General features: G+C 36.7%; 1 protein-coding gene across 1 annotated transcript; it reads left to right on the top strand.

The window, feature by feature from the left end:
- Window positions 1–1,635: 1,635 nt before the first annotated feature.
- On the top strand, window positions 1,636–8,319 carry LOC131314641 (dehydrogenase FPY6). Its single transcript, XM_058343429.1, has 12 exons — window positions 1,636–1,968; window positions 2,573–2,713; window positions 4,293–4,341; window positions 4,671–4,688; window positions 5,267–5,382; window positions 5,456–5,569; window positions 6,037–6,087; window positions 6,543–6,631; window positions 6,813–6,873; window positions 6,952–7,029; window positions 7,166–7,276; window positions 8,008–8,319. The coding sequence occupies exons 1-12, from the start codon at window positions 1,843–1,845 to the stop codon at window positions 8,134–8,136; spliced, it is 1,083 nt and encodes a 360-aa protein (XP_058199412.1). The 5' UTR covers window positions 1,636–1,842; the 3' UTR covers window positions 8,137–8,319.
- Window positions 8,320–16,551: the final 8,232 nt, after the last annotated feature.

Genomic DNA, 16,551 nt, shown 5'->3' on the forward strand with positions numbered 1-16,551 from the left:
CTCTACACACCTCCTTTATTTTTATTTTTTCAATAAAAGGTTGGGACATAAGGCTCCAAGTGATTGAGACATAAGGTTCGGTTTGATTTAAGTTTGGGTAAAAAGTTGGGAGAGGGAGACCATAGTTGCACTCTCCCTAAAGAAGCTCCCAAACGCTATAGCATGTTCAGTTAGAAAGCCAGTACCATCTATTGAAAAAGAAGCCAACTTCATTGAGACGTTCTTTTTGGAGTAACCTCCTACAGATACATCTACACATTCATATATGGACATATTTCATTCTCCACAAAATTAGTACTACTTAATGAATATTCAATTTCGATAAGAATTCTGGACTCCACATCCCAATTTGTACGTAGAATCAACGATACACAATCGATAGATTCTAATATTAGTTAAAAAACTACTAAGGCCCCGTTCCAGAACACCATCTTAAAAAATAAGTACTTATTTTATATTTTTAAATTCAAAAAAATATAAACGAAAAATAATTTTTTAATTTTTTTTGCATCGTTTAAAAGATCTCGATGAGATCTATCAAACAAGATCCATATTGGTAGGAAAATTATTTGCGTAAACACATTAATTTTGAACTTGAAATTACATTCTTAAAAAATAAGTACTTATATTGAGTTTCGAAACGGGACCTAAGTCCCAAACACCCCTATACTATAGTTGTGTTTGGGTTACCTCGAATAGATGCTTTTTCATTGAAAAGCCACAAAAAGGTCACATCTTTAGGCAATTAATTCACCTATCGCATTTAGATAGAAAAATCGACTTTAATCCGAGAAAAATGAGATATTAAGTAAGGCTTTAATTTAAAGATATTTTGACAATCTCGTAAACAATTGTACGCCATATCATTCATTAATAATTTAGATTCGTTCGTTTTGGGTTTTCTCTTAAGGAAATGATTTTGCCACACCATTTTTTGATAATGCCACACCCTGCAAGTGTATTTTTGCACCAAAAAATACACTTGCAGGGTGTGACATTATCAAAAAAGGGTGTGACAAAATCATTACCCTTCTCTTAATGCATGAACTCTTAGGAAAATTGATGATGTCAGCAAAATCGGTTAAGTAAACTAACCGACTTTTGTAGAAGGGGCAATCTAATCAATAGTTTCAAAGTAAGGGAGATAATACTAATTTTGAAAACTATAGGGAAGGCCAGTATATTTGTAGGAAACTATAGGGCAATCTACTCGATTTGTTTTCAATCGACGAATAAAAAATAATGAGGTTTGCCGACGAATAATGAGGTTTCGAAAATCAACACGCTAACTAAAATCTATTTTTCAAAATTAACATGCTAACTAAAACCCTTTTTCAACCTTTTTTGTCATGCTAACTAACCCCCTCCTTGTCACGTTTGCTTCAGGCTTAATGTTTGAATTGTGATGAAAGATATTGACTGTATTATGTGTTTTCATTTTATATTTAGATAATTAGTTTTATATTTAAATAATTAATTTATTTTTATCCAAAATATTTGTAATGACATTCGTTATGTAAGTGCTATTAAATTATTATTAATATAACCATCTCTATTTTGTTTAAAAAAAAAAAAAAACTAAAACTCCCTTCTTCAACCCTTTTGTAATAAAATTTTAAAAAAGAGATTCTAGTTAGCATGTATTTTGGCACCCCCCAAAAAAAAACGAAGCTTCCGTCCCCCTCTCTCTGTTGCTCAAAATCATCTCACATCAGACCATAAACTCCTGATTTAAAACCCAAACACTGACATTCTTTACCTTTCTACAATCCTACTTATATCCGCACCCACATTTCTCCTTGTTTATACGATCCGATTGATTACTCAACTGATCTGAGGAAGATGACGAATCCACCTCCTCAGATCGCCATTATTGGAGCTGGGACGTTCGTCAAAACCCAGTACCTCCCAAGATTAGCCGAGATCTCCGATCTCGTCGTTGTCAAAGCAATTTGGAGCCGCTCTGAGGTACACCAATTTCCCTTTTCTAAATTTTCTCGGTAACCAAACAGGCAGGGCCTGCCTTGAGGCCTCCACACTCTACAGCATCTTACAATAGGTACAAGAAATGAGCCCACTTAATTATTTTTTATCTTTGAATAAAAAGAGGGCCCATTTCTTTTCAATTAACCCACAATTATAAGTCTACTAGTACTCCACAAAAGAATTGTAGTCTGTCATCTATCATAAAAAAGGGGTAAAGGAGCTCTTTTTAAAGTTAGAATTGTTCAACACTTATCTTGACTTGGCTATGTCACAAGAACGCGGTTGAATAGGTTCAATATGCTATTTAATAAAGAAGAGATGTCGGGAAAGAATGATATTCTTAAGAGTAAATAATAGTTTTGTTGCTAAAATGGAAGAATAGTGATATATACTTGAGTATAAGTTCATTTGTTTTTTTTAAAGATTGATTTACAATTTTTTTTTCTTACGCGTAAAAATAGATAACCGGTGTAAACCTTGAAGTTTACCTCGGGTCCCCAAGATGTCAGGGACGGCCCTGCAAACAAACAGGGTCTTACAAAATCACGTGGAGTGTGTATGAATTGATTTTAGGATAATTTGACAGGAATCGGCTAGAAGTGCTGTTGAAATTGGCTGCAAGATATTCCCAGAAGTTGAATGTAAATGGGGGGAAACGGGCCTTGATGAGATTATTCAGGATAGTTACATTGTTGCTGTTGCAGTGGTTCTTGCTGGACAAACTCAGGCACTCTCTTTCTCTCTCTAAACTGTTGTGTATTCAGAAAAGCACATTTGTATATTATTGGTATTCATGCAAACTCAAGCTAAATCTATCTATATTGATCTTCATTTTTCAAATTCTTTTGCTAACCATAGACCACTAGGCATTGGGCAATGCACATATAATGCTAAAAAAGTTAACTGACATCGATGCACTTTCATAAATATTTATACACATTTCACAGAATGTTCATTTTTTACATTAAAAACTAAGTCCTTTCACTGCAAAACTCACCAATTTCTCAGTGTCCCTCTGACATTTTAAGTCGTTGAGTTTCTAGACACCTATAAGCTATATACATTGAAGGGCAGTCCCAGTGCAATAGTAAGGTTGCCCCAATGTAGTGGTCAGGGGTTGTACGGGGCCTCGTGGGTGGCCCCATACAAAATATGTCCATAGTTGCTCTCATTGTAAAGGTATCGCATGTATTGTTTGATGGTACTAAATACTAATTTTATCACAATTGGGTCATATTAAAGTTACTCATATTCTATTGTCTACAAGTTTATTCTATGATTTGAAAGGGTCTTCATATGTACAATCAAAATGGAATCTTCATTAATTCGCTATAATGAATGACTTTATTATACACAAGTGATTAAGATAGTGCTACAATGACATAATATCATATGAGGCCGTTAAAATGGAGATTATTAATGAAAGAGTGATGTCTGAGTTTTGTATTATTTTGATAGGCTGTAGGCAAAGTTATCATGTACAACAAATGGAGTTTTATGTGGTATTTTTATGAAGAGAATGTCACTAGTGTTCAGAGTGTCTTAAGAATGTCGTAACAAAAATGTATGGCAAAATACTCGTAGTACACTTATGCTATTAGTGTTGGATATGTGCCAGGACCTTTGGTGTCCGACACCGGCTCGTGACCTCTGACAAGTGTGCATGCTCATAGCTTATGATCTATGTAGCTCATATACGGATATAGACACGGACACGCAAACAGAGGGGGACCCATACACGGATATGGGACACAAAAAATTCTCAACAAATGGGGACAAAATCACGACAGGGGACATGCCTTTTTCGTAAAGATTATTCATATAGTTATGCAAAGCTACATTGTAACCACTAAATATTTAGGTTAGGACATCTATGGAATGCATTATTGACTGATGGTGCAGTCCTATTACACATACACATGTTTTATATTACACTTTTGGTCCAATACTTCCGAAGTTACAAATATGTTACTTGGGAAAAACTTTTCGAAATCACCCTGTTGTATCTCCATGTGTCCCCGGCATGTCCCCAATGTGTCCCACTGTAAAAAAATGAAAATTTAATTGACATGCCACATGGCGTGTCCCCACAATGTCTGACACGAATACTGCATTCTACGAGAGTCGGTGCTTCAAAGCTAGAATTCACGATGTTTGCCAAGTTTTGATTCTCGTTACTCTTTGGCCAATACTAAGGATTGCCCCTTTACACTTGGTTGGAACCTTTAAGCCTGTTCGATATGCAGTTTAAACCATGCATGTGATCAGATTAGTGTAATTGTTAATATTGTCTATTACTTGTGCAGGTGGATATGTCACTCAGGCTGCTAAAGGCAGGGAAGCATGTCCTTCAAGGTGATTTGGTTTTTGTATGACGATATAACAAAGGTTTAGATTTTTTTTCTATCCTTAGCCTCCGAATCTCCGATATCATTCAAAGTTAGATTGATGTGGAATATTCAACCAACCAAGTTAAGGCCCCTGCAACATTTGTGCCTGACATTGTAATGTTGGTGGAGGATGCAGCCAGCGTGGCAGCTTGTGCTATACATGCGCATGTGCGCGTTGGTTGTCTGTCTGTACATGCATATTCACATATTTCTCCAGGCTTCCTTTTGAACTAACATTTGTTCTGTTTTGGCATGCCTCAAATTTTGCTTTGGCTAATATGGTGGATATTGAAGAGAAACCAGCTGCAGCTTGTAAGTTGGACACGGTTTCAACTGCATTGTATTTCTTTAACTGTGTCCTGAATAGTTTTTCCATAATGTTCAGAATAGAATCAATAGATTGTTGTTCCAATTTTCGATTCAAGTTGTTGATTATTTGAGGTATTATGGTACATTTCCTGGGAAGCAACGAAGCTTGGTAAAGACACCTTGCGGGAACATTAATGAAATGGTTGCTTTGCTGGTGTTGACGTTGTGAGAATGTTTGTGGGTAGTAAAAGAAATATTAGTTTGAGTTGTGTGTGCAAAGTCTCTCCCACCAACAAACTAGCTATGACTTCACCCATTCCTTTATGTGTTTCATTAATAATTGTCCCTTAGTCATTTTCTCTAGGCTTATAGGAGTTATTTAATTTTTAGTACCTATTTTGGGAAAAACAAAGGTTACTAGCAAAAGAATTAGGATGACAAACCATGCATGTTTGATTTGCCTTTGTCTAGAAAGGATGTGTTGTTTTGAAGTGATTTTTTAGTTTCCGTCCACCTTCAGTTTTTGGTGAACTATGGTAAATAACTTCAAGAAGTTCATGATTATCTATTTAATTATGCAGCCACTAGTGAGGCAGAAACTGCATTATCAAGCTATAATTCCACTTTTGGCACTCTTCCTGGTCAACCAATATGGGCTGTTGCTGAAAATTATCGGTTTGAACCCGCTTTAGTGGAGGTACTAGTCACTGTCTTACTTACTGCCTTATCTATTTTCAGGCTTTGCATGGAACTGATTCTTGTTTGTACAGGGGAAAAAACTGGTGGCTGAGATTGGGGAAATGATGAGTGTACAAGTTATTGCAGAAGGATCGATGAACAGCTCGAATCCTTACTTCTCAAGCTCTTGGAGGCGCAATTTTACTGTACGCATTTCATGGGGAAACTCATAATCTTAGCTTGTTCTTAAGTTATCATATGCCTTGACCCCTACAAAAAAGAACTCGTTCTTGATGGTATAGTTATTGAAACAATTAGGTGCCGATACTCCCAGATCCTGAACTAGTCTGCTACATTACTAAGTGGCAACTAGCAAGTCCCTTCCAGGTCAACAAGAAGGAAAAAAACTAGCAAGTCCCTTGGAAAATGCAGCTTGCTTTAGTTATAACATGCATGTTTATCGAAGCAAAAGCATTAGGTTTTGTATCATTAAATTGAAGTCAGTGTGAGTAAAGTACCATTTCTTTCTTCTACTGGAAAGTACGGCCAATTGAAATGTCGTGCATTTGTTTGATTGCAAGCATAATCAATCTGCTATTATGCTATTCTACTCAAAGTAGTCAGTCCATTGGAATAGTCTTAGACTGACATTTTCCCTCGGGCTTTTTGGCAGGGGGGTTTTGTTCTAGATATGGGGGTACATTATGTAGCTGGGTTGAGGATGGTAAGCTCTGCCTTTCAATAGTTGGTACTTGGTACACACACACACACATTATCATTCTTTGTATATAGATTTATATTTCACGGAAACCATATTAATTGAAATGCCCAGTATTCAACTAGTAGTAACTTTAGACTACCATTTTCATAAGTTGGTCTGATTTTAAAGTTTTTCTCGTAAACACATTTGTGACAATGTTATTGTCGTTTAGTTATGGGATTTTGAACAGCTTTTCCGATTATGCCATTTTTTTCCAAACAATTCGTGAAGCTAATGTTTATCTAGCTTGGGAAAAATATTGCCCTTGTGAGTGAAATTATCTGACCTCTCAATGCACCATGATTTATCCATACTATTACATTGTTGAAGCTTGAGTAGTGAAATAAACAACCTTCTTCACGGATGGGTTTTTGCCATAACCTAGATCATAATGATATTTTTCCCAATCTTGTAAGCAGCTTGTTGGATGTGAGATCAAGACAGTATCCGCTTTCACTTCTCATGTAGACTTGACTTTGCCTCCGCCAGATAACATCTCCTCTGCATTGTAAGTTCCACTAAGGATTTGGATAAGGAAAAAAGAGAAGAAAATGGCAAGTTGAAGGATCTAATCATTGTGATTCGTCAGATCCTTTTTTTTTTTTCCTCCCACAAATCCTTGATATCAATACAGCCTTAGATGATTTGAATATGCAAATTGATTGGTTGGTATTTTTTTTCCTCTTTAGTCAACTGGAGAATGGGTGCTCGGGAGTTTTTGTGATGGTGGTATCGTCAAAATCACCCAAGGCATGTAGTAGAATGATGTTTCATTTCTTCTACAGATCCATTAAAAATTCTACGACTAATATTCATTAGTTGTTGTAGATTTTCTGGCGCATCGTTGGCGTAAAAGGTACAGTGCAACTTGAGCGAGGGAATAGAGAGGGAAAACACGGTTACATGGTATGTTACAATCCACTTGTCCTCTTATGTCTATGAAATACGAAGGAATCTCTGTCGCAGTTTTGGGTTCCTGAGCCATTGATTTGATTGAGAAATCTTAACTTTCAATTCTCTAACATTGGTATTACTATTACAGGTTTCTCTCTATACTTCAGACGGGCAAAGCAAGTGCACCTTTTATCCATTCAGTGGGGTGACTGAAGAATTCAAAGCTTTTATAAATGATTTCTCACAGGCCACCCTGAAGGTACTTAAAATTTTAAAATAGGTGATAATTATACTGGCAAATCGAGTAGTTATATTTTCGTTTTCAGTTTAAGTCCCCTATATAGCTCCAAGAGTTCATGAAATTTTTCGGCAAACTATTTTTGTAAAGATAAGTAAATTAATGTCCAGCAACAAACTGGAATAGTACCACCAACTTGACTGGCTCCAAAGCAACTCATTTGCTGGTTGCTTTTTCACATCTTGACTTTCTTTCTGGTAAATAATGATCACCAACCCATAAAATTGCTTTTATGTCTTTCTTTTTTTGTTTCTTGACTTTAATTTACATTTTTCTATTTTTTTCAAGTGTGATTTTCTTAAGCAGAATTTTAGAATTGATGTGTTAGTATCTTGAATTTGTGGAGGAAGAGAAATATGAGGTAGATGCTTCTTCATTTCTTCTGCTATACATTCTCTTTTCCCTCAGAAGTCCGAACTCCATCGACAAATCCTCGATCTGTTTTTATTTCTTATAAGATTTTCCTTACCCTCGTAAGTTTGGAAATCCACAATCCAAGTCCCGACTTAGTTACTTCAGCTATGTTTATTGTCACACTTATATCTCTCCCCAATAATGAAATGGAAATTCATAACTTCCCAGATGATTCTAATTGTCATGGTCCTCTAACGCCTTTGTTGTGGATGTAATTTCCTAATGTACTGATACACGAGCAAGGACATATTCTTATCCTATGTAATGTGTTGTTGCAGAAGGGAAAAAGCTTCGAACCAGAACCGCGGTGTTCATTTGTTGAAGGAGCTAGAGATGTTGCTGTGCTTGAGGCTATGCTTGAATCTGGAATGAGGGAAGGAGCCCTGGTCCAAGTGAAAAGGTTCTAGCCCCATGTTTGAATCCCTTTGTTGCCCAGTTGATACACTAGCATACTGCAGTGAGTTGGATCCTTTACAAATCATTGTCCAGAAAATTTAGCTTTTCTTGGAATTATACCATTGAAATTGGTGCACAAGGATCATCTGTATTTATGACTTGTATCTATCAAATGAATAAACAATTTTTATTTATTTGGGTGAAAATGACACTAAAAAAAACCCTGGGTTTGATCTTTGTAACCATGGGAGATTACATAAAAAAAACCAGAGTTTGATCTTTGTAAATCCTTGGGTGCAGATTATTACCCATAAAACATAGGAATAGTTTTTTTTTAATCAGAACATAGGAATAGTTTATTCACCAATATATAGGCATATAATTTGATTTGGATAAATTTCACTCACCTCCCCCGAGATTTCTGCCAAATATAGGAACCTCCCTAGAGATTTCTTAAATGTCAATAACCTCCCTTACTTTTGAAATTAATGTTAAGATTTCCCGAAATTAATTAGAGTTTATTCACCATCAGGTGTCAGGTACCTTGAGGATTTATATTACGTTTTTCTGTCTTTCATAATGAAAATGAAATAACTACGTCGAGATGGTAAACATAAGCGATACATGATAACCTCATGTATGATGATAGAAAAAATTTGTAACATTCCTTAGAGAAATGAAATGAATCAACAACCTAAAATTCTCAGAGTGCAAGACTCAAATTAACCAACGCCGTATTCAATCTCAAAATAAGTTGCAAGTGTGACAGTAGTTAAGTTGGAAGGCACCATATACTTCAAGAAGAGTCAGCCCTGAGCTAAAACTTATGTTGCGATTGCTTTGGGCCTCAAAATTTTTTTGAATTTTAGGGGGCCCTCCTATTTTTTTTTTACCTCTTATAATAGTTTAACAAAAGGGCCACATTTTTTATTCTCTCTTTAAGCCCCTGAAAAGGCAAGGCCGATTTTGAGACTCAGGGTCGGGGCACTCTCACTGGCAATGAAGGAAGAGATTGTCAACTAAGTCATGAGGGCTGAAGTTCATTTCCTAATATGCCTGGCTTCAGTGTTTATCCTTAGGATGCTGTTGTAATGTTGTAATGCTGTTATACTATGTGTTATGTATGTATATCGCCTCAAAACCGAGGACCCGGGTGTAGTGCGCAATTTGAGTCGAGTCCATAAATGTTTTTAATGGTCTAGATTTGCTAAACCATTAATTGTAGATATGGACGGCTTGGATTGCGCACTACATCCTTATAGTGCAAAGGGAATCCAGTGATATGGAGTTCCATTGCAATAGAGAGCCTCTCCCCCACTGACACTGCATAAGCAGCATAACACATATGTATGTTACTTTCCTCTTATATTAAAGTTTGTTCTTCCATTCCAATATTGATACTGAGTTTGTTTTTCTAACTTTTGTTCTTCACTGCATTATTAATAGGTCTGTAAAGTAGGAGAGAGAACAATAATTTGGTTCCTTAATGGAAGAAAGATGCATGGGTGAGATCTATGTTACCGGGGGTGCTGATCATCGTTCTGGTATGACGAGTGCGAATGAGAACGTGGTACGCCCCACGTCCACAATTGGGTTACGGTAGCGTTAGGCTTCTATAGATTATAATACAAGAGAATGTGGTGCACCCCACATCCACAATTGGTTTGTAGTAGTGTTAGGCTTCTATAGATTATAATACAAGAGTGCACTTATTTCAAGAGATAATCGATCATCCAATAAAATAGATTAGTATCTAATCATTCATCTAAAACATAATTTTAGAAGTATTATGACAATCTATATCCTTTTGATTTATCTTGCAAAAGCTCCAACCTCTCTAGCTTCTAAAGGAAAAACTTTGGAATCGGTTTGGATTGCTAAATCCACTCACGCAAGTATACCATATTTCGGAACGTGTGTATCAAAACGTAATTCACTATAAGACGAGATTTCACTTCCTTCTTTAGCAGTTTCATTGGACAGTCTCATCATTATCAATAAGAAAACTACTCAGCGTCCAAACTTTTTAGTGCCGACTCATCAGTTTTTAGAAACATTAACATGAGCAGAATAGTAATGTTTTATTTCTCTCAAATTCTCACCATTTTTCGTACAATACAGTGAACCAAACGAAACTGTGAGAGAATTTTAGGCTCCGTTTGTTTCGACACACATTTTATGGTGTTTGGCTGGATCGCATGAAGTAAAACATTTTTTGGTGTAAAATGTTTTACCCCATGCAGTGCAAAACGTTTTACCCCTTAAATCCCCGTAAGTACTTCACGCTTGCATATCTGTAAACGCCTGAGCATGAAGTGGAATTGTACAGCTAGCATAACTCTCTCTCTCTCTCTCTCTCTCTCTCTCTCTCTCTCGTTGGGGAATGAACCAAATGTTTGAAAAACCACAAGCAAGTTACGTGAATAATCGGTCACAGTTTTTAACACAAATCTTATTTAGAGTCCCACGCTCATAACCAGAGTTGTTTAATTTGTTTAAAATATGTTTTTAAGAACTCTTATAAAAAAATCAACTTATTCAGATATCATTAAGGACTTAGATCGATTCGTTCAGCTTTTATCCTGTCAAATTTAGGGACAAATATCTTATTAACATGTTTTAAATAAATTAAATGGCTCCGATCATTTGCATGAGACTTTAAAATGGGTCCCATAGAAGATTTGTGTCAAACATTGTGATCTGTGTTTTGTCCACTGATAACAGCTTTTTTTTGGAGTTTAAACTGATTTAATTTTTTGTTCCGAAAAGTATTTGCCAGATGTCAACCAAATACCGAAAAATAAAAGTAACAAAAATAGTTTCAGCAAAATCATTTTATAGGTAAAACATTTTACGTGAAAACAAACGGAGCCTTAAAGTCGTAGGCATTTTGCAACAAAAAATCAACTCTTTTTTTTTTTTTTTGCCAACCTGCTTTTATAATCTATCGACGAAAGAGGGCGGGAACTAATTACAATCTCAACTCCAAAATCAAATAATTCATCATCATTATCTACGTACGTTAACTCAATACTAAATACTGTTGACAGAGTCCTAATTTACAACCATCACTTAAAGTCTTTTAATCGATATCCCAAGTTCATTATCAATTTGTGTGAGAATTCTTTTTCAGAAATCAAACAAGCAACTTAATTATTATATATCATCCAACGGATAGGGCTAATTAATTAATGTGCCAGCTTATGTTCATTGTTCTTGAACGTCTACAAGATACAATGTATCTTCCTAATTAAGTTTAGGGAAAATTTCACTGACCTCCCCTGAGGTTTCTTAAATGCCAGAGACCTCCCCTGCTTTTGCTGACAATGTTAGGATTCCCCCTTCCATCAATTTTTTTGGCAAACGGAGTTAAACTCAGCAATGAAATGGCAAAATAACCCTCTGAGTTAGATTGTATTTACACCCAGCAAGCCAAGTACTAGGCAACTGATTACATCCTCACAAGTCTCAATCTTTTTTCTTTTCTTTTTTTCTCAATTCTTAGACCCTATTCCACTAAACACTAAAAGTACTTTTAGGACTTTTTATTTTATTTTTTTTCTTATTTGAATTTTTTCTCGTTTCGTAAGTTTTGCGCGAAATTTTCTTGACTTTTTTAACCAGATGAATCGAAAAAGTAGATTTTTTTACTTTTACCCAAGTATTTTGGGAAATGACCACTTTTAAGTAAAAAAAAGTTAGTGGTTATTTTTCCAAAATATTTGGGCAAAAGTAAAAACTTTTCTGATTTGTCTCTATATTTCACAAAAGTTTGGCGTAAAATGAACAATCGCGAATTTTTTTAATAAGGACAAAAAGTTCTAAAAAAAAAGTTTTAGTGGAATGAGGTCTCACAGTACTAGACACACTACTCACGTCACTCTCTATCTCATGACCTACCTCACCCTCACTATTACAGACCTATTTCTTTGCCTTCCAAAATTTTTGGGTGCCGGGTGGGTACCACGTGATGCCAACTCGGCGCATCCAGGCCATCCATTTCGATTTTGGAAGGCTCATATTTGGAGAGAGAAAGTGGAAAGAGGGTGGTGGGGTAAGAGGGGAGAGAGAGTTTCAATTTGGATCGTCCAACATACTTTTGGACAGCCCAAATGAGCTGCTCGAGCACTATGTGGACACGGCCACGTGAAACCCACCCGATATCATATTAAACCCACCATACAAGGAGACCTTGTTTTTTTTTTCTTAAATAATATGGTTTATATCCCTCTTATATTTATATTTATTTGTATATCTTCCAATTGCTAATGAACACGAGTTCAGATTCTTTTTTTTTTTTTCCAAACAAGCTAATCATACCCTTTGTGTTCCTCTTATTTGTTTCCCCACATCTTATCCCACACAATTAACACCCAAAATCTGAATCGTTTTCAATTTTACTCCTTGGGTCACTAAATTCATCAATCACTTTATTTTTTCTTCCTAAGAGGGGTTTGAATTGTAGATCAAGCAGAGTGAAGGAACTAGCTGAAGAGAGAGGCGATGCTTAATTTTAAATTTACAATTTACAAACAAATGTAGCATATGCATGTACGTATACAGGTGTGTGTGTGAAATTTGAAGAGGTAGAGGAAAGATCCATTCATGGCAAGTAGGATTGTTTGGTTAATCTGTTATCTTTTTCTAGGAATAAGGTTAAATGACGTGTAATAAATATGATAGCACTTGAGGGTGTATTTGTCATTTCATTGCAAGACTTAACAACGTTAGGGCAGTATATTAACAGAAGGGGGAATCCTAACATTGTCAGCAAAAGGAGGGGAGGTCTCTGGCATTTCAGAAACCTCAGGGGAGGTTTCTGCATTTGTCAGAAACCTCAGGGGAGGTCAGTGAAATTTGCCCTTAAGTTTATTGCTCGAGAATTCTGTTGATTATATATGCTTGGATATTTTGAACTAATTCGGCTTTTTACGGTTACATATTATCCGCTAATATATGAGATGGAGGAGTCATTCATGGCCAAATATTTCGAACTTTGGACTAGTGGAGTCTGGCGGTCGGTTTGCTTTGGAATTTCAAGGTTTTGAAAATTATCGAGATGCTCAATTCGATCCGGATATCCGGTTAATAAAAAACAAAAATCATGCCCACATCGGGTAGCTCGTACTCAAATATGGTACATTGACGTGATCACAATGAAATTGCTAGTAGAAAAGAAAACCACTTAATTTGCCTTTTTTGATTCTTCTTATCCCAATGGTGGAGTAGGCGTGTGAAAAACTGACGTCATTTAATTAGAGTCCTTTCAGCCCCTTCCATTTCTGGTAATTTTGTGTCATCTTAGACTACTCTACTTCCATTAAGTTAAGCTCGTTTGGATTAAAGCAAATCCAACAACATTCCTCAAGCTACTCTTTGATTGGAGCAGAATGAAGCTCTCCTGATAATAAAGATCCAACTCAGTTTTAAAAAAAAGAAAAAGAAATAGAAAAATTAGTTATTTGAATGAAATGAAGTGGAGTAATTATGAGCTCTATGAGATGAACGATTTCAATCCTTGAAATTGGACCCATAATCGGGCTCAAAAATACCCAACTGGACAGCTTGCAGTTTGTTCCCAAACTGCTGACTATCCATCTCCTAATTGTGTACCCATATGCACCTACATATGAGGTAGACCCCTGTATATTTTGGTACCAAGTGCCCCTTTCAGATGCTTTCAATCTCTCACAAATCACCAACACTTCTACAACCACACCCGAACATCAGAGACGGATAGAAGGTTGTCAAAATGAACGGGAATAAAAAAGTTCATACATTTATTTAGATATAATTAAGCATACGACTCTGCCTTGTTCTCTTTAGGATTCAAAAAGTACCTTTAAAAAAATTCCCCCTAGATTCCCTCTAGATTCCTCCTACTCCCAACATTTCTCTCTCTATCTCTCTCTACTTATTATCCCTACTATTTTTCAAAAAAAATTTCAAACATCAATCCAAACAAAACAGAATTCAATTTTTTAGAAAACTGCAAATTGCCCTTTTCGGAAGGCTAAAGAGTCAAACGGGTAAACAGTGCCTCCAGTCAAGGTGAAGCGTTGAGTATTGATCCGTGGCCGTTTCCAATCGACCTTAGGCTTTTCGGAGTATCTCGCCAGCGTCGAGCGGTCCAAATTACGCTCAAGAAAGTTGAAGCAACCAGATTTGCATTAGTGTGCATAGACTTGGTTGAACAACATATATGTAAGAGTGAGCAAGGCGGCGAATTCGAAAAGGAAATTGATTTTAGCACTCCAAAAATTGATGGAGGAGCAACAAAACGACGTTGTTTTGTTTATCAATCCAGTTTAGTTTTGGAGCCCTTCTATCAATTTTTGGAGTGCCAAAATCACAATCCATTCGAAAAACTTATTCTGCATAATGGATCAGACTTAATTTTTTTTTTCCAAAAGTTTAGAAATTTCATTGATAAGCAAGAGAGTACATCAAAGGGCATATTTTTCCTTGGACAAAGGAGAGAATAGCCAATCAGGCGAATAGGCTCCAACGAGGAAAAACCTATGTACACCCTAAATTTCTTATGAAGGCCACCGAGGTACAATACCTCATACAAAACTCACTCCGCCAACATAAAAAAAAGAAAAACATACTACATCCAAAAGGGTTAGGAAGACTCTCGAAGGGGAGAAACACCCGCAAGTGGGACATCACAGTAGAAAACTAGAAAGAAAAAAGAAAACCATCGATGATGCTGAATTAGACAACCCAACCTTCCCTTCTCCAAATCAACTCCAGATCAGACCTTGTTCTCCAACCTATTGACTACGGACTCTGCACCCCGACCCCTTGATCGCCGGAACATTTATAGCGCGCCGTCGTGGCTGGATCTGGATGGGGAGCCTGTTGTGGACGGCTTCGAGCTAGTTGAGGCAATCTCGGAACTTCGGAATGTCGGAGAAGAAGTCGTGCATGAGGATTTGTTCGATGGCGGCAATGGAGGCAGCCAAATTAAGGGAGGCGAGACGGAGAGGAGGCTGTGAAAAAAGGACGGCGGAGGAGGTCGACAGAGATGTAAAAGGGGAGGTGGATGAAACATTAATGGAGAACGCCCCCCTCCTACCGCCCATCATAGGGTGGAAACCCTAGGGGGAGGGAGAAGGAGGGAGGTGGCTAGGGCTAGAGAGAGAGAGAGAGAGAGAGAGAGAGAGAGAGAGAGAGAGAGCGAGAGAGAGAGAGAGAGAGAGAGAGAGAGAGAGAGAGAGAGAGAGAGAGAGTTCGGGGGGTCCCCTCGAAGTTGAGATAATGGATCAGACTTGACAAATCCCATATTAGATCTAATTTAAGAATACTGTGTTGAAATTCCTATATTAGAGCAGAGGCCCTAAAATGACAAATTTTAGGCCAATGCTCAAATGTTTTCATTTCCTTTTGTTGTAGGGAAGTAGTCTTAATTGCCCCCGATGTTCTTTTAGAAGCTAAATTTGATTGTAGACGTACAATTAATGCTACTATAATACTGAAATTATACTAACAGTTATCATTTCATCAGAGGTTCGAATTTCATGAGTGTCACACATTTCAAATCTTTGGGTCACCGAAAGTTTACTCGATCGTTAACAACAGCAAAAAAGTCCTGCAATGTCCTGCAATTGGGGCCGAGGAGTTCCATGATTGCTACCATCCAACGGAGAAACAGTTATCATCTCATGCATCAATCAGGTTAAGACAAGAAAGTCATCTCAAGCACACAAATTTATTTCCTTTTTGCGACCAAACATTTAAAAAGTGTGGGCGAAAATAATGAAAAGAATCAAATGATCCTAATTGCTAACATCCAACGGAGAGGTCAGTCATAAATGGTCCCGAGAATGGGGCTAATGAACATTTTATTATGTATAAAAAAAAACAGAAAGGTTATCGTCGAAGCCAAAATTGTAGTACTATGGATATGGACCGCACAATATCAATGTGGTTCGTGGGCCATAACATTTAAGACCACTTCGTCCTTTCTTCCTTTTTTTTTTCAACTCATGGTGTTCAGCTTATCTGCATCTTGATTAATTTTCAAAGGATCAATTTCACATTCTACTAGCGGGTGGTCCATTAAAAGTTGGAACAATGTTCCTTATGAATAGCCAATTAGATCTTGATAGCACTTATAACGTTTCGAACTTGAATCATCTGAAAGATCCACACTTTAAAATCTCAGGCCTTGACTAGAAACTAGGTTGACCTTATAGTTTTGAGCAACTCCAATCAAGCTCTATAATGCTCCAAATCTCTATATTGAGAGACGAGAGATTTTGTAACTTTAACTTTTTGTACTTTATAGAAGAATTTTGGAGGGACTCATCGTCTTTTTTAAAAATTAATTTCCAAAATGGAGGTGAGGTCTCCATTTTCGGAGACCCCAGACTAAACTTGGACATCAAATTTCTAAAAATGACGATGAGTCCCTCCAAAAT

Source organism: Rhododendron vialii, chromosome 13a, assembly GCF_030253575.1.
Source record: "Rhododendron vialii isolate Sample 1 chromosome 13a, ASM3025357v1".
Classification (NCBI taxonomy): Eukaryota; Viridiplantae; Streptophyta; class Magnoliopsida; order Ericales; family Ericaceae; genus Rhododendron; species Rhododendron vialii.